A 26096-nucleotide genomic window follows, 5' to 3' on the forward strand; every position below is an offset into this window, starting at 1 on the left:
TTTACCTAACTATTTCATATTTTACTTTTTATTATTATTATTATTGGACTTTATTATTGCCACTTTATATTATAAAATATATAATACATAATAAAAAAATACATAGTACATAGCACCATGGCTCAATAGCTTTAGTAGTCAGATGCAGCTTTGTTTTTGTTTTTTTGTTTTTTTTAAGAAAAGAATGGCTGTAACATAAATATAACTTAAAACGTAAAACCAGCCCATAAGGAATGTGCATATGGCATTTTCATTATGGCATTAAGGGCGAGAAATAGCAACAAAAAAAACCACTTAAAAAAACACTTCCAAAAATCCCTTGGCTACGTCCAGGTGAGCATGTGAGTTCAGCGTTATCAGACACATCAGTGAGAGCAGTCGGGAGGTAAGGAGTCAAAGAGTCTCACTGCTGCCCGCAGGCGCCATATTTCAAACATGCTTTCAATAATGAGCTGGGCTGAAGAGTCCCAAAGGTACAGAATGGCAATTCACTTAGGAGGTGAAAAACACATTAATTTAAAGAACAACTTGTTGGTATCCTACGCCGGCACAGGATGTATGGGGTATAGGCCAACACAGGCTTTCTGGCATTTCAAGGACTCACAATCCTCTCTAAATCAAACCAGAATAGAATGTAATTACCATTTAAATCTCAATGAATTAACTCGCTGACTTAAATCAACAGTTAGATGGTAAACTAAGTTTGTGTGTGTGTGTGTGTGTGTGTGTGGCGTGCGTGCGCGTGCGTGCGTGCGTGCGTGCATGCGTGTGTGTGTGTGTGTGTGTGTGTGTGTGTGTGTGTGTGTGTGTGTGTGTGTGTGTGAGGACAGAGGTGGGCGGTAGAGTGGCACATGGGTGTTATATTGTCTGAGGGAGATTTGCTTGGTGTTTTGCATACCCATATGAACACTCGGGACCCGAGCCTTCATGACAGAGACATCCCAACAACCAATACACAACTTTACAAAGAAACATTGAGCACTTCACCAATATATATTCTTAGAAATTTTGTGTCAACAGAAACACTCTTGAACCATACAACCCTTCCTCTTTATGGCCTGAGAGTGGTTCATCCTCAGGCGTTTGACCCACAAAAGCACACACACACACACACACCTTATATGATTTGTGGGGTTTAAAGTTCCACAAATCAAGCAGTGAGATCAAATCTGATGTGTTAGTTACCTGACTGCTGTATACTTCAAACAATCACCAAATTACAGCTCACACCCCTACTGTAGCTTCACCTCTGCTTGTTCCAGTGATGCCAGACTGCTCTGTCTGTGTGTAACCTGATGTTACAGAATCACGTTACTATACCTATAATTTTGCAGACTGATTTTTACATGGTACAATGTATATAGCAGCAGTTTCCTGGTGAAATAAACCCTAGACAAATAACGAGTAAAACTGCAGATTATCAATTCATAAACACTAAATTTTGGCCCTTTTAAACACAATGCTATTTTAAGCATTTTTCACAATGCTATTTTAAGCATTAATTATATAACCAAATACAATAGCTCACTTGCGGCTGTGGCTCAGTTGGTAGAGCGGTTCGGCCATTAATCGCAGGGTTGGTGGTTTGAATCCCAGTCCACATGCTGAAGTGTCCTTGGGCAAGACACTGAACCCCAAGTTGCTCCCAATGGCAGGCTAGCACCTTGCATGAATGTGTGTGTGAACGGGTGAATGAGTCACAGTGTAAAGCACTTTGAATACTGTTAAGGTTAAAAAGGCACTATATAAGTGCTGACCATTTACCATACTAGATAAAATTGACACATGAGCAAAGAAGCACAAAAAAGACATTATTGCTTATCTACTTCCTAAAACATTAACCTTAAAAACCTAATCTGTTTGGGAAGAAATATAACTCTGTTAGCGCCAAGCGTTGGACAAATCACTTCGCAACTGTCGCAATAAATATAATGAATCACATAATTGTCATTTTGTAAAAATGCATCCAGAGTCACACACAAAGTGTGTGTGTGTGTGTGTGTGTGTGTGTGTGTGTGTGTGTGTGTGTGTGTGTGTAAGTGAATGAAACATTTCAGCTCGCAGAGTGATCCATTCTAACCTGTTATTTAGCTGACATCTAGTCAGCTGGACAAGGGTTAAAAAAAACACAGCTGCTATGAGGTCTAACACGTACTTACGCAGACTCACAGTCAATGTTGCTAATTCTTGTGTGGTCTCACTATTCACAGTGACAAAACAATTAAATCAGTCACAATAAATTGGTCATGACGAGAATTGGAAATATCACTGTTAGTTGTATGCTAGTCATAATAATAATCATTTTGAAGAAATTAGAAAAATGCCAAGTAAATCCCAGGTGTTTCAATTCAGTGGATACAAAATATTGAAAAACTCAAAACTTCAAGGTAAGTGTGGCTACAGTAGAATCACACAGAAAAAGAAAAAACGACGATATTCTATCAACACATTTATCTCTTTATCAGTCTTTATTATTTATTTAGTAGGGCTGTTCGATTCAAGAACGTTTGGAATTGACACTGATTCCAGGATATCTGAATCCATTCCAGAATACATATTCTATATCCTTAAGAACACACAGGAGGCAAACCTAAATCTTACAATAAACAGACTATATAAATCAATGGCGTAGATTTGGTTTGGTTTGAGGGTGACCAAATGTGGGTCTGGTCCGGAGGGCAGGCGGGGTAAATAAGATAAATAAACAAAGTATATTCAATGTAGGGATGCCGTGGTGTGAGTTGTTGACAGTTAGATTACTCTCTGAGAAAACAATCGTGGTTAACCTGTTTTACAATTATTTGCACATTTGCTTATTATTCAACAGCACTGATGCAAAAAATGCATATCATATAACATATAATTGTCTAAACGTCTAGGTGGATGTATTTCCGGGGGTTATGTGGATGCTAAGGGAAGCCCTATATTAAGAAAACACACACACAAAAAATACAAATAAGAGGTAATAAGAGACGCTCCAAACTAGGGCACAAAACCACTTATGCGCATCCCAAGCTCAGTGATTTGCTAAAGTAACCAGAGTGCTTCAAAAGTGTAAATGTAATATTATTGTGGGTGTGCAACATGTAGTTCATGGCATTAAACAGTTTTTTTCTTCTGCATCAGTTCATTAAAGCAATCTGTTGTCTGTCAGACACCCCAACATAAAGAATCCTCAACAGACTAAATACTGTCCACAACACCTCCCAAATAAACCTTTGGACTATGAATAATAACAGGTATACTGCTTACAGAAGGCAATTTAAAGACTGATCATGACTAAAATTGACATTTATTGTTGAATACGGTGAATTTGTAGAGAAGCAGTGCTTTAAATAATGAGGACAATTTAAGACGCAACTTTTCAAGTTTACTTGCTGATAGTAACTACATGCAATGCACCACCACATGCTGTCAGCACGCTTAAACATTACAAAAAGTGTCATCTTTAATTCATCTTTAAAATCAGCACAGCTAAAAATATTAAACTTACTAGTTTGTTTGTTGGACGATTAGTGGAGCATCTTGTCCTGCTTGTTTACATCCATTGTCGTCTTCAATCAGTCATTTAAATGCTCCCTAACTGCCGATTTAAGTCCCTTTTATGATGGATATGAATCTGGTAGATTCCTCTGTTACATTTTGTAATTCGTATTTCAGTTTCAGGTGAATTGAAAGTTCAGGTTCAGTTCGCGACACCTGGTCATTAAAGCGTTGTAGCTACCGTCTGTAACCATAGCAACAGCTCCAGTAGCCACACAGATTTTTTACATTTAGGCTTACACATTTTTAAGAAAAAATATTTTATTTTATATATTTATACAGTATATATAATATTTTTGCCTTGTGTAAATAAAGCATTTTATGGTTTTTAACCGTGGATTATAAATTCTTATTTAATATTCGAAGTAAAAAATTCTAAGTGAAATTAACCGTATAAAGGCGTCATCCCTAATTCAATGCACACTCTTAAATATTTAAACACTGTATCATATCAAACATTCAGAAAAATTTGAGTTAATGTTACAGAAAAAAAATATACCCGTTCAGAACATTACAATTCTTACAGTACCTGTTCATCTGAAATTCCTGTCTGCTTTCTTCACCATGAAAACAATGGATCATTTCTATGGACGCCTTTAACATCTTCACTGACTCCACATATGACTCGGATTTGATATATTTCATGTTTTCTAAATTCATATGAAAGTTTTGTGTGGATATCAAACCTACAGACTGAAATTGCATGTTGTCAGCCACTGACTATCTTATGAGTTTCATTCCTGCAGGGGGCACTTGACGCTCTGAAAAATGAATCCTCATTCATCTGCATTTAAATCTAAGAATGCTTTATATCCATTTGGAGACATTTTACACTGGAGAGTTATTTTTAATAAAAACGGATAATTGCACACATTCATACCTGTGAATGAATGTCCGTCTCAGCATTATCTATAAAAGCATTTTTAAAAATCCTCATCCAGTAATAATAAACAACTGTGTGTTCATGCATCCTGGCCAGCACTGAGAAAAGTAACAGGTACCATGTGACACCACCGTCTAGTTGGGCAATACAACACGTTTAAGGGAGGGGGGACTTCAGTTATTTTGTCTCAAAATGACAGACCCACAGCCACGCAATTGCAAGGTATCTCAAATTAAATTATTTTCGGCATTGATAAAAATATACAAACAAGGACAGATGCATGATTGGGGGGGCAAATAACCTCCTTCTCAGCATTGGGGGGACATGTGCCCCCAGTCTCCCCCTATTCTATGCCAGTGATATAAATATAAAGCAGACTTTACAATATTTATGATTGGTAGTATGAGGAAATTATCATGTCACACCCCTGAGCTGAATCACTTCCCTTGAGCGGAGACGACTTTCAAGTTCCAACGGCAACAATAGAATAAAAAAAAATATATATTTTTTTAATTGACTCCAGCGATTCCACGTCCACACAATCCGTTCATAATTAAAACCTTCATTTTCCATTGTTTTACACAGTATGCTGTTATTGAGAGCATTTTCAAAAGTCTCCAGTTCTAGTGGAGGAAAACACTGTTTCAGTGTGGAGGAGATGTAGCTATATCGTTTTAATACAAGAACATCTTAGTGTGGACGTGGCCAAAGCCTATATCACACTCACAAAAATGTCACTGAAAGTGTTTGATTTGTTACTACAAAGGGTTTTTTGGTTCACATCTCAATTTCATCTGCTTAATCTGGCCATTAGAGGTGTCTGTTATGTGTTTGTAAATCGTCTGGCTAATCTGACCATCTGCTTCTTATCAGTGTTTCTTTTATTTTTTACATTTGTAGATTTATTTATTTATCTAAAGGACCTATTAGAGCAGCAGGCATTCACACCTCCCGGCAGTCAGATTGCAGCATACCCACTTTATACAGTTTGTGTGTGTGTGTGTGTGTGTGTGTGTGTGTGTGTGTGTGTGTGTGTGTGTGTGTGTGTGTGTGTGTGTGTGTGTGAGCGTGTATTTATCACTTTGTGGGGACCAAATGTCCCCATAAGGATAGTAAAACCCGAAATGTTTGACCTTGTGGGGACATTTTGTCGGTCCCCATGAGGAAAACAGCTTATAAATCATACTAAATTATGTTTTTTGAAAATGTAAAAATGCAGAAAGTTTTCTGTGAGGGTTAGGTTTAGGGGTAGGGTTAGGTTTAGGGGATAGAATATAAAGTTTGTACAGTATAAAAACCATTATGTCTATGGAAAGTCCCCATAAAACATGGAAACACAACATGTGTGTGTGTGTGTGAGTGTGTGTGTGTGTGTGTGTGTGTGTGTGTGTGTGTGTGTGTGTGTGTGTGTGTGTGTGTGTGTGTGTGTGTGTGTCATTGCATGTTTGTTTTTTAGACTCAAATCTAAAGGAGGCAGAAACTCCATGGCGATAAGTTACGTATTTGGAGTGTTGTGTTAATTGAATTCCCAATGTCCATGTGTTCCCTCTTTTGTGCTCCACTCTTTTATTATTAGGATTAGATTACTATTAGGATCTTTCTTAATATGTATGTCAGTGTGCCAGTGCGTATCCATGCACATACAAATCCACTAGAGGGTGCAGTCTCATCTGAGTGTCTGCCAGGTTCATTTTAACAGGAAACTGTGTGTTGTGTTTTCCAGGCTGTCTGCTGTGGGTGTGTGTGGAGTGTTTTAGTTTCTCCAGATATGAAGCACTGAGGTCCAACAAAAACAACATGCTGAGGAAGGGGGTGAGGGGCAGACAAGGGCAGGGCAAAGGATTATTCAGGAGCAACCCAGCCACCTCTTTGCACAGCAAGAGCCTCTTTGCTGACTTTATGCAGACTTCAGAATGATTTATGTTCATTTATGGCAACAAGTAATATTTCAAGAACTGTGAATACATCAGTAATAATGTCAAAATCTGAACGTGACCTCGCTTATCATAGTGGGCCTTTTAAATGCTTTCAAAGTGAAAGAATCCATTTAACAGGTGTTTTGAGGAACATGGTTAAAGAGACCCATGTGGGATATGATTTATTAGCCTATCATCATGATGAGCACTTTTAGTACAGGAAAAGTTAATAACACTGCTTATAATTGGTCAATCTGTATGGATCAGTCATTAATTGTTTTCTAATAACTAAATGTTTTTTTTTATGTTCTGGGGGTTTGCAACTCTGGGAAGAGGGAAAGTAAGTGAGTTGGCCCAGTTTCAGAGAAAAATATTGAAAAGGTGGTGTTTGCAAATACTCAGGGAAATACATTTTTTTCATCCACTTATGTAAAATTACAAATAAAAACATTAAATCAACAGGCACGTGGAATTTTAGCCTATTATTTAAGTCCTAATGTGTTGGGGAAAAAAGCAATAAAATAATTTGCAGAGGTATTTTTGTTCCTTTTCTTTTCAGAGGTTAACATGTCTCAAAGCTTCTGATTAATCTTAATTAAAGTGAGTCTTGCAATGTTTATAACCTCAATAAATAAAGATCATACTACAGTTACAATGTGATGTTACATGGGGCTCAGTTGGTAGAGCGGGTCGGCCACTAATCGCAGGGTTGGTGGCTCGAAGCCTGGCCCACATGACTCCACATGCCGAAGTGTCCTTAGGCAAGACACTGAACCCCAAGTTGCTCCTAATGGCAGGCTAGCACCTTGCATGGCAGCTCTACTGCCATTGGTGTATGAATGGGTGAATGTGTCACAGTGTAAAGCGCTTTGAATACTGTTAAGGTTAAAAAGGCATTATATAAGTGCAGGTCATTTACCATGATGTGTCTTAAAAGATCTGATACTAAAAACTATGTCCATAAGTGTTTTTCCCCCATGGACAGACATCCCTTCAGAATGAATGGGGGACATACATTTATTCATATACGGTAAGCTCTGCTTTACTTTAAGTGGCACTATTCACAAATAATGTATCTTATCTGATGCGTTTAAACATATATTTGTCAGATATGCATTTGAAAACATGTTGCTCTAAATAATTACTAAATATTAGTCACATATATCAGTTTACTGCACAGACTTTAAGTGAATTCTAGACTACCTACTTTATAGTACAGTAAAGTATATACAGTAGGCTGTAATTCTTTTTGACTGCTTTGAAATGTTGCAGCACTTGAGTTGAACATACTGTAGGCCTATACTGACAGCTGATTAAGTAAAATGAGATCTGCAGATGATCTCATCAGTGTTGTGGAGAGTGATGCTTTGATAAGTTCTGGAATGATGGATTTACACACTGATCCTCCTAAATGTGATTGCACATTCATTGAAGGGCTTTGTGTGTTTAAATGATTTCTTTGATGAAGATATATTAATTGGCCTTTCCACTGAGTTTGAAAAAGTTCTCATGAGAATGTCTTGAAGAATAATAGCCTACAGTACACCAAAAATGTGTAAGGAAAAAAATGGTTGTTTTTAGAAGGTCAATTACTTTCTATTCAGCCTAAGCTATTTGCGCTTTAACTGCCCTTTTTGCGGTTACTGCGAACTGGGTGTAACGCGTGAACAATGAGTCCTTAAAGGAACTCGTTAAGGTCAAATGCGTCGTTTCCTTTTGTTTTTGTTTATTTTGCGAGTTTGTGACTACTATTCTAATGCAAATGCATGCAAGGAAGTGAGAATTAAATTCACACATATCCAAATCATCTGAATTGTAATCACTAAAGACGCTCGAAGCGCTTTTACATGTAGCTATTTTTTATTAGAGCATAGAGATAGATTTCATCCAATGAGCTCCGCTTAAAAAAGGCAGTCAAAGTAAATATCCGAATAATCTGAAAGAGTGGAAACCAAGGTAACTTAAATAACAAATGGGCTTCGTGCGTGTAGGCAGTGATGAATATGAAACAAATGGAAGTTTCATGACATTATATCAACTATTTGAATGTTGTAATATATTACAAATGCATTATTTTTGGTTGACAATGAAAGTTATTATAACGTAGCCTATATTATTTATAATTTCTGCATTTATGCGTTAATGCGTATTTGAATAAGAGGTGTTTATATGAAAGAGAAATCGTTTGAAGTGACTAAATGTCACCCTGATGTAATGTTTGAGTGAGAGGAAATCACAGAGTAGTGCCTCTAACATTATAATTTGGTTACAGGCTCGTTTTCACTGGGAACCTGCCTGAAACCTGTTTAGGCTTGCCATGTTTAGTTTAGTCTAATTTAGTGTCATGCAACTATGCTTGCAGACAGTGCAAATGATAGACAGTAAAGAATACAAAGATATAGCAAATACAGTATATATATATATATATTTGTTTTTATTTATTTTATTTTTTTACATTTTGCAACACATTACAAGCATGCTATATATGCATGCTCGTAATGTGTTGCAAAATGTAAAAAAAAAAAATAATAATAATAAATCTATATGGCTGTGACTACGTTGCGTTTCTTTTCTACTTCTTTTTTAAATGCCGTTAATGAGACGTGACGCGAAACATCTTTTGCCAGAGTATGTAATGTAAATCTACCTTGAATGACGGGCAAGCCATTACTTTTTCATTAAGAAGAAAAACAAGAGTTAAGCCCATTTTGTTGACACACACTCGCTCTTGCCGGGGGCTGGTGTGTCGTGTTGGGTGGGAGTGTGTGTATATGGGGGGCGCTGAGGTTTTTTAGTGGAGATAAGGGGTCCGATAAATGGGTCCAGAGGGAGGGGTGAGAAGTCCGGCGTTTTAAAAGACAGGGCGCTCCTCACCCTCACACAGACGTTTTTATTCCAGCCTCCAGTGAGGGAAACTTACCCCAGCTCACACAGACTATTTTATCCTTGAAAATAGAAAACAAACATTCCAGCTGAACTCAAAAAATTAAGACCAGGCATTTGGATAAAGCTGCACCAGAAACCAGAAGGACCACAGAGATTTAGGACTTCAAAAGCACCTTTGCTAAATGGAGCCAAGGCAGGAATACGACGAAGTTTACGATTACTATGAAGATAACGAGACGGCATGCGACTACTCGGAGTGGGAGCCGTCTTACTCTCTCATTCCCGTGCTGTACATGCTCATTTTTATCCTTGGTCTCTCAGGTAACGGCGTGGTCATCTTCACGGTGTGGCGCGCGAAATCCAAACGGCGCGCGGCAGACGTTTACATCGGCAATCTCGCGCTGGCGGATCTGACGTTCGTCATCACGCTACCGCTGTGGGCAGTGTACACCGCGCTGGGCTACCACTGGCCCTTTGGCGTGGCTCTCTGCAAGATCAGCAGCTATGTGGTCCTTGTCAACATGTATGCAAGCGTCTTCTGCCTCACCTGCCTGAGTTTTGACCGCTACCTTGCCATCGTCCACTCCCTGTCCAGTGGCCGGCTCCGATCCCGCGCCACTATGCTGGCATCTCTGGGTGCCATCTGGTTCCTCTCGTGTCTTCTGGCCGTTCCCACTCTCCTATTTCGCACTACAGTGGACGACACTGTGAGCAACCGCACCACCTGCGCGATGGACTTCAGCCTAGTCACTCTCAATCAGCATCATGAATCGCTCTGGATTGCAGGGCTTAGCCTCTCCTCTTCCGCGCTGGGCTTTCTGCTGCCTTTCTTGGCCATGACTGTCTGCTATTGTTTCATTGGTTGCACGGTCACCCGCCATTTCAGCCACCTGCGCAAGGAAGACCAGAAGAAGCGGCGTCTCCTCAAGATCATCACCACGCTGGTGGTGGTCTTCGCATTTTGCTGGACGCCTTTCCACGTTCTGAAGAGCATGGATGCCCTGTCGTACCTGGACCTGGCACCCACCTCGTGTGGCTTCCTCCACTTCTTGCTTTTGGCCCATCCTTATGCCACATGCTTGGCGTACATCAACAGCTGCCTCAACCCATTCCTCTACGCATTCTTTGACCTGCGGTTCCGCTCGCAGTGCCTGTGTCTGCTCAATCTGAAGAAGGCCATGCATGGGCACATGAGCTCCATGTCTTCGACCCTCAGTGCCCAGACTCAAAAGTCTGAGGTGCAGTCACTGGCCACCAAAGTGTGAGAGGGAGTGCAATGAGAAGAAAGGAGAACATGAAGTTAGAAGACGGCTGGTCCGTTTTGACTAGTGTAACCCCTTCAGTGGTGAAGGTGGCTTTGACTAGATGTTTGAGGAAAAGCATGTCAAAGGCCATGAACTGATGGACTTGAGAGAACATATTGCTTTATGTTTGTAAATAACACTCATAGTTTTGTGTACTCTACTGTATTCATGAATGAGTTGCCGATGAGAATGCTGGAACGATGTGCATGTGTGTGTGTGAGTGTGTATGCATATATTCATGTTTCGCTGACACCTTCCTGTCTGCTTTTACACACTCAAAAACAAGCACATGCAGAGAACCAAGCAAACAGGAGGTCAATTTTATTGCAAATACAAAGACGAAAAAATGTATTTCAACCACAAATATGCTGCAATGAGGAGGAATTGGCTTGTGCTGCTGTAAGAGTGTGTGATTGTGTGAAGCCTTTATACAGTACACTGGTGTAGAGATACAAATTGTACAGTATTTTCATACTATTTTTCTGCTAATTTGCAATGTTCCGAAATGTGTTCAATATCTGTAGCACTTGTTAATAGAAGATATAAAATTATAATTTTCATTAAACACTTTGATGTGATTGTGTGTATTTTTGGATGAAAGTCTCAAAGTGTGTGTGTACCAGTGGAAAGGTGATGCTGCTTGATTAGATAGTTTAAAGCATAGACAGAGAGACAGGGTTTGGGGGTGGAGTGGGGGGGCAGACAGACAGATGGCAGCTGACAAATGTCTCTGGGGAAGAAAGGAAGACGAATGGGGTGGAGGGGGTGGGGGGTTGTTTGTGGGCATGTAAATATACATATGATATAATGTTATATTTTTTAAATTTCTGTAACTAACTACTGCTACTCTATTAAATGTATTCCTTGAATACAATTCTGTCTTAGCTTCATTACACATAATTAAGGGTTTGCAATTTATTATCGGTTTAGATAGTTATGCTTCAAAGTTTCAATGTTTGCTTATTGATGTGTGTGCCTGCATCCAAAAAGTTCAGTTGTGGTAAAAACATTTTGTTTAAAAAAATAGCAAATAGTCCAGGATCAGAAATTTTGGGGTACTAGGGTCAAAAATTCATCCAAAAATGCCCCTGCAAAATGTGGGTTAAAAATATGATTTCTTCTGCTTTCTTTTATAATAATTATTATTATTTGTAATACACACATATAGACAGACAGACAGACAGACAGACAGACAGACAGACAGACAGACAGATAGATAGATAGATAGATAGATATATAGATAGATAGATAGATAGATAGATAGATAGATAGATAGATAGATAGATAGATAGATAGATAGATAGATAGTTTTATCATTACATACATTACAAAAAGACAAACAAACAACATACAGTCCATACAGCCCTGTTGTTTTATTCAAACTGAAACTTTTTTCTGTTTGGTGATCATGCAGAGTGGTGATGTGAGTTCACCCCTTAAATATCTGATCTGAAAAAAAAAAAAAAAATGACCACCAATTAAAGACCAGTCTTGCAGTACTGGACAATTCATACACACATAGGATGTGGTCAAATGATGGTCACTAATGAACATTGACATTGTGAGGCCCCTGTGACTCTACAATAATCCAACGTATAGAAATCATCTGTTTGTATGCTGGGTCAGCTATTATTTTGTTTTCACTGAGCAAAGGGGACCAGTACACAAATGTCTTTATTGAAAAGATGACCATTAAAGAAGGGGAAGGAGGATGCTATGCACATGCAGGCACAAACACCAAACACCAACAAACAGCAGAACCAACATGACCAATAGTATCCAGACATTTAAGATCTAAGAGAGACAGAGTGGTAGAGTGGCCAAACGAGTGTGAAAGGACATGGTGAAGACTGTGAACTTGAGCACTTGGTGACACTCCTCTGGTGACCAACAGAGGTCCCTTGATAAATATGTCCGGACTGTCTGATACACACACTGTCCGGAAGAGAGATATGATGAGGTAAACTCATTAGCTAGATAAACCACCTGACCAATGATGTAGTTTAAAAAAACACAACCTTAAAGGCCAGATGCACTTATTGTCCACAACACAGAACATGTGATGTAACTATTTCACATATTCTTTTCTGAGAATGGTTAATTCTAACAGTTTAAAGTGAATGTGATACTTTAAATCGACCATTTAAAGACATTTACTATATAAGCATATTGTAAACAAGAAATGGGTAAAACTCTGATTTACTGGTTTGACTGATATTGGAACATTAAACGCTACCCAGTGAATATGAATTTGTAACCTTTATTAAATATGAAATTCCCATGCATTGAAAAGTAATTGTTTCTTATTGAATTCCATTCCAGAATTACTTTCAAGTTCTGAAACTCATTTGTAAGGAACGGTCCGAGATTATCATGTCTCTGGGCAATTATGCCAAGCATAAGATACCAAACTTACCAAACATAAAGGATTCAGGGCCATGTTAAGGTGCTCTGTGGCCCTGGGGCTTAATGTTTTCAATTGGCCTCTGTCACAGGCCCGATTCCAGATCAAAATCATTGAGGGTGCTTCTGAAAATAGAGGGGGTGCTCTGTATAAAGAGGAGATGTATCATAATTACAAATTTCTTAACAGATTAAATCATGTTTAAATGCTACTTAATCAACTTAATGAAAAGTTATTTTTTTAATGTACAAAACATTTATTGCTTCAGGGTTTGTTTTCCCATGATCTGTCGCTGAAAATGACAGCAAAATTATTTAAGATATACAAACATCTGGTTTCCTAACGTCGTTGACAATTCTTCTATCATTGTTAACAACCCCACTACTATTCCATTAATGAAGTCTGGAGGGGAAGTTATTCTCATGCTTGTAAACTTCAATCGCAGGCTATAGTCATCAGGGCATTTGCAACAAAGTCTTAAGACAAAATCTAATTAACAAGTTAACACAGTGAAATCAGAAACAGTAGGTTGACATTTCTTTAGCTAAAATCAGTCTGTGCTTACCAAAATGTGAAAAACTGCCCCCAGTGGTCGAGGCAGAAAGTGTTTTTGAATGTAATGGTACATGTGAACCTGTTTTTTTAGGTAAATTGTCCACAAAGGAGCGACAAAGTTTTAAAAGTTGTAAAGCGAGTAACCGAAAGTGGAGTAAAAATGTAATCTTAGAGGGAACATGCAACCTCCAAATCACGCTCATCGCTTATTACGTAAACGCAATGAATTAATGTGGGGCGAGAACATGGGGCGAGAAACCAGGTTTCCCTCACTGCTCACTCAACATGCTTCCGGTCGTGCCACAGGAGTAGGTAAGCATATTTGAACCAATGCAATAATGTCTGTTGGGAGTGTCCGCTTGTGACGTGAACATGCTGAATTCCCTTGTGATCATCTTGATAAACCAAATAATATGTTAACATGTAGATTTGATTCCCTCCTCATTCCAAAGCACGTTTTTCTTTCTTCCCTTTTACATTAAATGTTATTTTGCTATTATTTTCTACTAATCTTAATGAGAGCTGGGACTGGGACCCAAAAAATTGCCATGCACACCGTGTGCTATATTTGAATCCTTCTGTCTGAGCCTAAATGATAGCATTCAAATCTTGCGCATTCATATTTTCTGCGCTGGCCATACACAAACCAACTAAGTCTGAGCTGTATTTCTTCTCTTCCAATTAGCTTCAAATGAGTGTGTTCAAAACCAAAGTAGCAATTGCATGTATCATAATCACACCGCAGCAGATTTGAAAGTTATCAAATGGCATCAGAGGACTTAGAACATCATGCACAAATACTTTTATGGTACTTTTTTGGAGCACGGCAGCCCAAGTTCATATTTAATGAACATTATTATTATTTATTTCACAATTTAAAATGTGTTTGTTGGTTGGTTACATTTTATAAATTTTTGAAAGAGCCAATTCATCAAATTGTGTACTATTTTGTCATCTGGTTAACTCTGAACACTACGAGTTCAATATGAGATAATGTTGGCATTTAGCTGATTTTACAGCAGGTTAAAATTTAGTGAGATATCCAAATGTGCACACACACACATGCTCAGATATAAGTTCAAGTCTCTCACTGAAAACAGGAGCAGGTGCTGAGGTAGTTTGCTATAGTTTGTGTCCAGCCATGCAGCAATAATCCCAGCAAATATAGTTTATGATATTTGTGAATGTGGTTTTCCCAGCTGTTAGCCTTCATAATAAAGAGCAGAAGTGCATATCCTCTGTCATCTCTATGCACATTCAGATACTCCCTCACTTACATCCCCCATTCCTTGACAGGTGTGTTTCTTCACTGGCTTTTACAGTTACTTTGGCATCCCGTCTCATGCCTACAACTTAACTGAACAACTGGCCCAATGTATTGCAGACAATCATCAGATCTCTGGCCATTTGGGGGCCCTTTAATCTGACCATATGTAACTTCAGTGCTAAGCAGAGCAGGATGAGACGTAGGGATGTGTGAACCCAAGTGCAGTGTGTTCAAAACAAGGCAAATCAAACAAGAGATAAACACCAATGTAACACCAACAATACAACACATGGTACAAAGGCAATCATAGGGCTTATGTATATTGACAATGGTAACAAGAAGAAAAGGTAACCAATAACAGAACGGAACTCATAACATGGTAACAAGACAATGAAACAAGACATCTTGGAGCAATTAAAGGGGAGCAATGAGACAAGATACTGATACTAACTAAGAAACATAGTGTGCACTCATGAAACAAAGTCCACCAATACAGTGACATATCCCACTCTTTAAAGGATGGCTACTGACACCCCAAAAAACAAACAACCTGGGAATTCGGTGTGGGCAGGGTTCGGCAGCCTGGGAGGAATGTCCAGGTAAGGAGTGGGGTTCGGTGGCCTGCAAGGAGGCTCCAGGAATGAAGCGGGATCAGGTGGCCTGCTCCTGGATAGGGGCGGGATCAGGCAGCTCGGAAGGGGGCAGCATGGGACTCAGGGGAAGAAGCCGTAGGAGGCGGAGCTGCAGGATACTCAAGGGGCAGAGCAGCCAGAGGCTCAAGGGGTGGAGCTAGTGGAACAGGGGCCCGCCTCTTCCTTTTGCCGATGGAAGGCAGAGCAACAGCGAGCTCCTCCGCCTCCTGGCTGCAGGCTCTTGGACCATGGCAGGTTTGGGCTCTGGATCTTGGAACGTGGCATGCATGGACACTGATGTGGTGGAAACTGCTGGAGCGCTGGTGCATTCAGCCAACCCCACAGTAAATGTCGAACCATTCAGTCAAAGAGCATAATTGATGTAGCCCTGCAGATTCCACTCTATAATCCCTGCAGGAATCAAGGAATAGAGTGCTTTACTCAGTCTTGCATGGAAAAATAGCTTTAAGGCTACCTCATTAATGTCCACCATTCGATCACATAGCTCCAGGTAGTCCCATACAAATTCCTCAAGGGAACAATTACCCTGATGGAGACAAATTAACTTACCTGCGGGGTTCATCTTTAGGTCTTGTATTCTGTATGTCAGGGCTAAACAGACCAGGACAAGACGTAGGGTTGTGTGAACCCAAGTGCAGATTATTCAAAACAAGGCAAAACAAACGTGCCATAAACACCAATGTAACATCAACAATACAAGACATGGTACAAAGGCAAATATAGGGCTAATATACAATGACAAGGGTAACAAGAAGAAAAGGCAACCAATAACAGAACAGAACTCATAACATGGTAACAAGACAATGAAACAAGACACACCTTGTAGCAATCAAAGGGGAGCAATCAAAGAGGAGAGACAAGACACTAAGCTTCAAACTAAAAGACAATGTATCACCCACGAACCAAAGTCCACCAATACCGTGACACCATACTCACATTCCTGAAGAGCTGATTTACAAGTCACTATTCCTTTTATCAACTATTATTAGGCTATATTTATTTATAGTATCAGTCAGAAGTTCGGACACACCTACACTGAAAAAAATGTATGTTGGATTTACTTAAAAAGCATGTTTTACACAAATATGATGTAGCCATTAATAGCAGATTATTTCAAATGAACATTTAAATAATTGTTTCTACTTAATTTACTTGGCTCTAAAGAATAAAAGTAATAACTGAGGTCAGGCATTAAACTTGATTTCCCAAAGAATTGCACATAAAGCTGCACTTTAGCTATGAATATTAACATGTGTAAAAACAAAATTTACAAGTTAGTAGTACTTAATATATTTACTGTATGGATTTGTAAGCTAAAGAAGTTCCAGAAACTCACAGTTAGTGTGCTTATTGTTTTGATTATTGTCTATATGCTTTGTGTAACTCTCTAAATTCAATTTAAAGTTGATATTTTGTGTTGTACACATATAAGTACAGGTAAAACAAAATGATATTATGTACATTTCTGAGTAGAAGCTTTTTAATGCACATGTTTTTTCAGTGTACCCATTCTTTATTACTACTATTTTTCAAATATTAGAATAATAGTGAAGTTATCAAAAATTTGAAATAACACAAATGAAAGTATATTAGAAGGATGTTGCCAAAATAGTTAAACAAATCAAAACTATCTTACATTTTAGATACTTCAAAGTTGCCACCCTTTTCCTAGATTACACCTCTTTACACTCAGGGTTAGCAAGAGAATTAAGTTAGCAAAGGTCACTTTTTTGAAAGAAAATACAGAAATACTTATTAGTACAGTGCATTTACACATGCATGCATGTGTGTTGGTGACTCAGCTGTATTTTATTATCATCAGGTCTAATCCTGCTGTCATTTCGAGTTATTTTCCACTTTGAAGGACAAGCACACATCAATTGTTCCCACAGCACAGACACACATACTCCCATACAGACAGAGAAACACTGTGAATGAGAAAGTTAATAACTCAATGTGGATGGCCTAACTGAAGAGCAGGCCAAACAATGAAGCTTCTTATCTATCAAAATGCAGAGGCCATTTTTGAGGAGAGATTTATTGAGAGACACACAAGTGCTCTCGAGTTCTATGCTACACATTAGTTCATGGATCTGCCTTGTGTGTGAGTGTTATGCAACTGTCGACATGACAGAGGTGAGAGTGATATCTACGGTAGGAATTAAAGAGCGAGTATCTAAGTTTCTTTATTGTGGGTTCTCACAGATAAATCATATGTGTCGTTTGGCATCAGATCAAGGGTGTAAAATAAGCCAGATGTGTTTTATCAATGTTTTTGATACTGTGGTTTGGTTAATTGTGTGCTGTCAAAAGAAACATCCTTTTGGCTTGCTTTTGTTGTTTTTTCATCCATTGGTGAAGTTTAACCTTCTTTCCTTTCCAAAACCCTGCTGCTATCATTTTCGTTGAGTAGTTTATCATTTCATATCTCTTTTTGTACCTTTGCTTCTGTCAGAGAAACGTTTTACTCACTTTTCTCTGATCTTCTCTCCTTCTTGCCTTCCTACTTTGTTCACCCCTGTGGTTTGCACTCGTTTGATGTTTAATGTGAGCTCTCCTCCTCTTCTGTTTAAGCTGTAATGAGCTCTGGGAGCAATAGAAAGCATTAGCCTGAGGATAAACACAATTTCACTACCGAGCAATTATTCACACAGTTATTCTATATATGTCCAGAATCTCTATAGCATAAACGGTGGCCCCAAACATATTTAAACCTCTGGCAAAAGTGTTCTTGTACCATCTTTCTATAATAAATGCCACTTGGTTTAATATTTTGCAATATAATGCATTTTTAATTGCATTTTTTAAATTATTGTATATATTTAGAAATGCATGTATGGTTTATACACTCAATGCATTATTAATTTATTTCTTATATAATTATAAAAGCATTTAAAGCATTTTTTCATGTATTTTTAAGTGTGGCTTGAGTGTCCAAATACATTTTGGGGCCACTATGCACAGAAAGAGTTCTGTCTATTGATTGCTTCAAAAGTCACTAGATTCAGTTTTTTTTTTTTTTTTTTAAGATTATTTACAAACATCCCTTACACACAAAAAAGTACTACAGTGATGATGCAGAGATGGTAGTCATTACATTATTTACATACTTTAAATAGAAGTATGGTACCATTATATTTTTGGTACTTTTTGTTAGTGGTTTGAGAGATACTGTACAGTGAGGAATAAGATGTGTGTTATACAAATTTAGGTAAATACATGACAATTGGTAGAGGAAAATTTTAGAAATATAGAACAAAATAATACAGATTCATTCAAATTCCATGCTAACTCATGTACAACATGCTTGGTAAGACAGAGAGGGTCTTTGCATTGTATATGCCTGTTTGTGTGCTTGTATGATAGAAATAATTCACAGAGGATTTAAGATTTAAGGTATTGAAGAAACGGCGATTTGAAGTAGTGATATACATTATAATGGAAGAGACAACCAATACACACACTTGATGTTGATAATCCTGTTACACAATGTCAAACCCAAAGTAAAAGTGAGTCCTTGAATGTGTATATCATTTACAATTCCCAGTGACCACACCCAGACCCCCCCCCCCCAATTTAAGTGCTGACAAAAGCCAACTAAACTTGTTTGCATTGACTTCCATCCAATAAAATTCAGGAGGCGTAGTTTTCCAAGTAACAATAAAGTAATGTTTGAGAATCTAAGAATGTTTGTCTCGTAAAATATACTAGCACAGTTAGGGGAAAAAAATATAGGTTGTATAGATTGTAATGCCAAAGCAAAAATGGGTTGTGGGGTGATTCTTGCAAAACGAAATCTGTCAAGAATGTGTCCTGGTCCTATTTTATTCTTAAAAAAAAAAGAATTACAGAAAAATGGTATATATAGAATTGAGCCAACATTCTGGGCCATTAAGTGACATTTTACATTGTGACATTATTTTCATGACAGTTACGCACATTTTATCCCAATTCTCATTACCTCATTGCCAAAAAAACACAAAAAAGATGGTCATTTATTTTACCCCAATTCTCATTACCTCATTGCCAAAAAAAAACACAAAAAAGATGGTCATTTATTTTACCCCAATTCTCATTACCTCATTGCCAAAAAAACACAAAAAAGATGGTCATTTATTTTACCCCAATTCTCATTACCTCATTGCCAAAAAAACACAAAAAAGATGGTCATTTATTTTACCCCAATTCTCATTACCAAAAAAACACAAAAAAGATGGTCATTTATTTTACCCCAATTCTCATTACCTCATTGCCAAAAAAAACACAAAAAAGATGGTCATTTATTCTCATAAACGTGATGTGAAAAAGTCATTATTTAAGCTGTGTGGTACAACCCCAATTCCGAAAAAGTTGGGACATTGTGAAAATTGCAAATAAAAACAAAGATAATTTATTTGTAAATTATACTCACGTTATGCTATATTGAAAGCATCACAACCACACATAATATGATGTTTTATCTTGTGAATTTTATAGTTTTATTTTTTAATTTACAGTAATTTCAAACCAGATTATTGAAACAAGCTCCAAAAAAGTTGAGACAGTCGAGTGTTTACCTCTGTGAAACATCACCATTTCTTCTAATAACACTTATTAAGCATTTGGGCATTGAAGACACAAGTTTGATAAGTTCAGAAAGTGGAATAAACCCCCCATTCATCCATTTTGTGCACAAAACGTTAGCTGCACAATAGTACAGGGTCTTCATTTCTGGATGGTGTGCTTCATAATGTGCCACACATACTCAATTGGAGATGGTCAGAACTGTTCTCAGAACACACTCTCTGCTTACACAGCCATGCACTTGAAATCTGGGCAGTATGTGGTTTGAAATTGTCCTGCTGGAAAATACAGGGATGTCCCTGGAAATGATAGTGCTGGATGGCAATATTTTTTGCTCCAAAGTTTATACATATCTGTCTGCATTCATGGTGTTCTCACAGATGTGCAAGTTACACATGCCATGGGCACTGACACACCCCTGGCCCATACAGACACTGGCTTTTAGACCTGACACTAATAACAGCTTGGATGGTCCTTTTCCTCTTTGTCCCAGAGAACACAACGGCTTTGTTTTTCAAAATGTTTTTGAAATGTGGACTCTTCAGACCAAAAAACACTGTTCCACTGTCCTACTTTCCATCTAAGATGAGACCGAGCCCAGAGAATTCGGTAGTGCTTCTGGACAGTGTTCTGCTTTGCATAGTCTTAACTTGCATCTGTGGATGCAGCAGCGAGTGGTGTTGACTAGCAAAGGTTTACTAAAGTTATCACAAGCCCATGTTCATGATATCCATTACAGACCAATTATATTTTTTAAGACAGTGACGTCTGAGGGATCAGCGATCACTCGCATTCAGAAGTAGTTTTCGTCTTGCCATTAACACACCAAGATTTGACCAGATTCCTTGAATCTTTTTACTATATTGTGCACTTAGGGAAATGCACAAAATCCTTCCAATTTGTCTTTGGGAACATTGTTCTCAAAGTGTTCGATTATTCACTGAAGCATCTGTTGGCAAATTGACAAGTCTCGAATGATTCTTGCTCTTGAAGGTCTAGACTGTTTTTGGATGCTCCTTATATACTATGACATAATTGCCTCACCTGTTTCACATCGACTTGTTATTTTAACTCGTCAAATTGTTATTAGTCTTAAATTGCCCCTGTCTCAGTTTTTTTAGAGCATGTTGCAATCGACTGATTTGAAATTACTGTACAGTTTAAAAAAAAAACAATGCAATTCACAAGGTAAAACTTCATATAATGTGTAGTTGCATTGCCTTTAGTAAAGCAAAGGGTGAATATAATTTACAAATCACCCCTTTTTGTTTTTATTAGCATTTCTCATACTGTCACAACTTTTTCGGAATAGGGGTTGTATTATTTATAAATCAAAGTAGTTCTCCTTTTGTACTGCCTTTAATTTTTTTCTGATTCTGAATTAAGTAAAAGCAACAGTATTGCTTTTACTGTAATAACATAAAACAATTATTGTGTTACAATAATGACAACCATCACTGAACTTTTTTTATGTGTTAGGGTAATGAGAACTGGGGGGGTAAAATATGATAAATGTCCTGAAAATAATGTGACAATACAAAAAATATATAATTCATTTTTATTATGTAATTCTAAAAAGTTTTCTTCTTTTTTGTCTTACATTGATTTGAGGTTAAATACGACCAAGAGATTTTGTTGTCAGGTTTCATGAAACTTTTATAGTTTTAATCTTGCTGACACAGACAGCAAGGAACAAAGCTAAGCACAGACCAAATGTATCTAAAGAAAAGTCAAAGTTATGTTTCCGATTTCACTGTGCAATCAATCTGATGATTCTTATTGCCACTAGACTGTTTTCTGGTTCCAGTCGCCATAAGAAATGTAAAAAAAACTACCGAAATGAGCAGTCCAGATGGAGAACAACCACCATTTTAAGTGTTTAGTTGGAGTAATATGATTTCAGGCTAAACTTGAACAGTAGTCAACTCAAACAACTCCTAAAAACTTGAAGTATAGTGATATCATTGTAATTAACCTCTGGCCATTTCTTCATGTCATCTATCCACTATACTGAGACACTGTTAGACGACGGTCATCACAAATCTGTAAAGGATCGGCACTTTGGAGAATGTGGAGTGGAGGGGGGGGGCGGAGCCGGGTCGGAATATCATGCGCCCGGTCCCCAATCGGCCTGATGAGGCACGCGAGGGATAAAGGTGGCCGGTGACGATGGTTCGAGAGAGAGAGAATTACGGGCATGTCCGTCATGTGTGTGTTTGTGTTTATGTTTGTGCTTTTGGTTTGAGTTTAATTAAATTGTAATTTATATTGACAAGCCGGTTCTCGCCTCCTCCTTGCCCATCCTTAACTGTGTTACATTGGTGCCGAAGCCCGGGAAGGAGGAGGGATGCCCGTCGTAGAGTCCTCGACACTGCCGTCCACCCTGGGGAGCGCCGTTGCCATCTGCCGGGTGACGGAGTAGCCCGACCGCCCGGGTGCGGTGAACGGCCGCCGTCCACGGGGCGAGTGGGGACTGGATTCCCCGAGCTCCTGGAGCGATGGAGCCGCTGCCAGGGGCGGAGGAGTGCCCTGCCGTCCCCCAGAAATGTGGAGGGGTCGATTGAAGAGGAGGGAAGTAACTCCCCGATCGCCTGGAGTGGTAGGGCTTTGTCCCCAGGAGGAATGTCCCCAGGTGCCGCCAGAAAAGCGGAGGGGCGTTCTGTCCGCTGGGGGTCGGAGATTTGACTCCGATTCGCCCGGAGAGGAGCGGCTGTCGTCCGCCAGAGAGTGTGGAGGAGTGTTCGAGAACCACGCGACGGTACATCCCTCCTCCTTCCCGGGTTTCGGCACCAATGTAACACAGTTAATGATGGGCAAGGAGGAGGCGAGAACCGGCTTGTCAAAATAGATAATTGTTTAATGAAAACTGAACTCAAAATACACAAATATTAAACAAACACACACACACGATGGACATGCCTGTAATTCTCTCTCACTCGAACCATCATCACCGGCCGCCTTTATCCCTCGCGCGCCTCATCAGGCTGATTGGGGACCGGGCGCGCAATATTCCGACCCGGCCCCGCCCCCCTCCGCTCCACAGAGCCATATGATTTTTTGTCCCAATGGTGCAATTTAGGCAAATTGAATACGTTAAAAATCACATCATCTGTTAAAAACATATACCAATGCGAGTGAAAACATCGGAGAATGGAAAACAAAAACAGGCTTCTCCCTCTCTATCTCTCTCTCTCTCTATCTTACTCATCGCTGGGAGATGTGCTTGCATCCGTTGGTGATTTTGGCGGGAGGATGTAGTGTGTACATATTAGTCTATGTGTGTGTGTGTGTGTGTTCCATTGCCCAGCTGGACTGGCAGTGACAGCAGAATCATTTAGCTGTCTAACAGGCAGCCAGGGATGGCCAGCCAACACAATGCCATCCTCTCACGAGCACCAAAACGGCCTCTTTGTAGCTCCAGGAGGAAGGATGAGTCCTTTCTGCATCCAGATCCGGCCTAACACACTCCAACGCACACTCACGTACAGGTGTTCAAACAGACAAAATTTGTGCTATTGCATTCCTCTGTTTTCAGATCCCTTCGCTCACTGACATACATTATGTCAACAGCACTATTCACTGGATAAACAGGCCGGAAAGACATTTTAAGTGAATGTGTGCATGCATCTTTGTGTGGTCTGAATGCTGGTCAAACAAACAGAGAGTTTGGTTAAATTGAATCCAAATGCAGACATAGAAAACTGTTCAAAGTCAAACTGTGTCCAGCATGACTGGTCTAGAAACTTCCCTCCACTTCTCACCTCTGTTTCTTCATCTGTCGCCTAGCCTACATCTCTTTCCCGTCTCACAAATAGACACACACTTCTGTCTCATCTGGCCATTGCTGTGAATTCCCTGCCTGTAATAACAAACTGCCATTCCCTTCTTCCTCCTGGCAGGTGCTTCCAATAAAAAGACCTCCAGTGTTAGAGATACATGGCACCCCATCAAAGCTACAGAGTGAGGGGAAGTGAGCATAGAGAGAGAGATGATCCTCTCTGAAGATCTTGAGTAGCAAAGCAGCATACCAACATAGTCATGGTTAAGTTAACAGAGAGAGCACAGATCAGCCTGAGCATCTCTACGCAACAGCAGCTAAGCAATCTTGAGCCCATATCACCTTCTATTTCCAGCAGCAAAATACCAGTAAATGCAAATAAGACAACAACTAAAGCATAACTTGAATATCTTTACTGAGTACGTTCTTTTACAGGCGTTCTTTTACATTGTGCCTACAAACCAGAATTTCCACACCAAACAACCACAATAAGGCAACAATTTCTAATTTATTATTCTTTGACAGCAGTACAAAGTATAGTTGGAAACACAGGCTATACACTATTAACATATGAATAGGCAGTAGGAGAGGTTATAGCTATCAATTAATTTTCAAAACACAATTTTTAGTAGCTTTTTAAATGATCCATAGCTCAAATATCTAAGGTACAGAGGGCTTGCCCTTTATAAGCCTGATCAACACCGCCCTCTGCTGTACAGAATTTAACCATTATTGCATTACAGTCAAGAAGACGCTCACATTCTATTTAATTTTCTGATACACTACAATATTCTAATGCATTTAATGTATGTCGAGAGTAAATATTATATTACTGGTTTCCTGGTGATGCAACCCTGGAGAGAGAATACAATAAATTGTAATATGACTTTACACAATAAAGCCGAAAGTATAAGAACAAAGCCATCCCAGAAATGAGCAGAGATGCATTTAGAATCGTTTAGTGCATACAATGAAGAAGATACACTATGAATGGTTAAAATAGAAGAATTATTATTTAAGCCCATTGTACCTGACCATTTTCAGGAACTCATGCCACCCTTCCATTCTTTCTATGGTTATACAGTATGCAGTGGCGTGTTTCCATGATTGCCACTGACTTTATGTTTGCTTTACAGTATGCATCTTAAGTAAATTAAACCCCAGTTTAGAATTAAGGTAAATTACCTTCATGACAACATGCATGTAAGCAGCGTTTAAAAAATAAGTTGAAACATTAAAAGCAGGAGAATATAAATATATGTATAGCATATCTATGAACAATTTTAAATGTAAATAAGCCTACTAATAAAATTACCATTAAAGTTAATTTACCTTGAACAAACAAGTAGTTTTATAAATAACAAGCATCAAGATTTCACCTCTTTTTGACCCACATATGTATTTAAGGAGGGTTATGTTCCATATACAATCTAGGGATAAGTCATCTCTTGAATATCTGAAATTATCCAAATATTTTCCCTATAAAACCATTAGAATAACAGATTGTATAAGTGTGAAAAACTGATAGCTTGTCCCCAAATTCAAGAGGTCCAGGCTTTAAGGCCTTGAATTCCATCCATCCATCCATTCATCCATTGTCAACCGCTTATCCTGTGTTAAGGGTCGCGGGGGTCTGGAGCCTATCCCAGCTAACATTGGGCAAAAGGCAGGGGACACCCTGGACAGGTCGCCAGTCCATCGCAGGGCCACACATAGACAGACATACACTCACACTCACCTCCACATCCACATCCACATCCACATCCACAGCAATTTTTTTGGAGACACCAATTAACCTAGCCTGCATGTCTTTTGGATGGTGGGAGGAAGCCGGAGTACCCGGAGTGAACCCACGCAGACACAGGGAGAACATGCAAACTCCACACAGAAAGGCCAGGGCAACCAGGGTTTGAACCCACGACCTTCTTGCTGTGAGGTGACAGTGCTAACCGCTGCACCACCATGCCGCCCCAGAATTACCCCCAGTTTGGCCATGGATTTCTCCTCATTATTGAATAGGTTAATGTAGCCATGGTTTCTATAAAACCAAATAAATTATAACATTTTGTTTTGAAAGCAAACAGTAGCCTAAACATTTAAAATCTATCATTAAAACTGCCCTTATTATAAAACAAATAACTAGACTTCTCTTTGCCCTTTTATAGTTTAAATATAAATCTATAGCATGTCTGTCAAATCATACCTATTACTATAGTTGGTGTTACTACCAACCAGGCCTCAAATTGAAAACGTGACTTTATAAAAATGTTGGCAAAATGTGTTATACGTGTCTCCAGGTACAATTCCCAGCAGTTTCCAGGTGAAATGAACACTAGAGGTGTAA

At 38.9% G+C, this 26096-nt stretch overlaps 2 protein-coding genes across 3 annotated transcripts in view; one reads left to right on the forward strand and one right to left on the reverse strand.

Annotated features, from left to right (window-relative positions):
* LOC127631221 (E3 ubiquitin-protein ligase RNF34-like) overlaps positions 1–26096 on the reverse strand; it is a 243602-nt gene that overhangs the window by 146247 nt on the left and 71259 nt on the right. The gene's annotated exons all lie outside the window — the stretch shown is intronic.
* On the forward strand, positions 9242–11112 carry LOC127631222 (apelin receptor A). Its single transcript, XM_052109283.1, has one exon. It carries the CDS (start codon positions 9411–9413, stop codon positions 10491–10493), a length of 1083 nt encoding a protein of 360 aa, XP_051965243.1. The 5' UTR covers positions 9242–9410; the 3' UTR covers positions 10494–11112.

Source organism: Xyrauchen texanus, chromosome 37, assembly GCF_025860055.1.
Source record: "Xyrauchen texanus isolate HMW12.3.18 chromosome 37, RBS_HiC_50CHRs, whole genome shotgun sequence".
NCBI classification, from domain to species: Eukaryota; Metazoa; Chordata; class Actinopteri; order Cypriniformes; family Catostomidae; genus Xyrauchen; species Xyrauchen texanus.

Coding starts and splice junctions, on each gene's coding strand:
- LOC127631222 (XM_052109283.1), top strand. CDS start 9,411: ATGGAGCCAAGGCAGGAATACGACGAAGTTTACGATTACTATGAAGAT.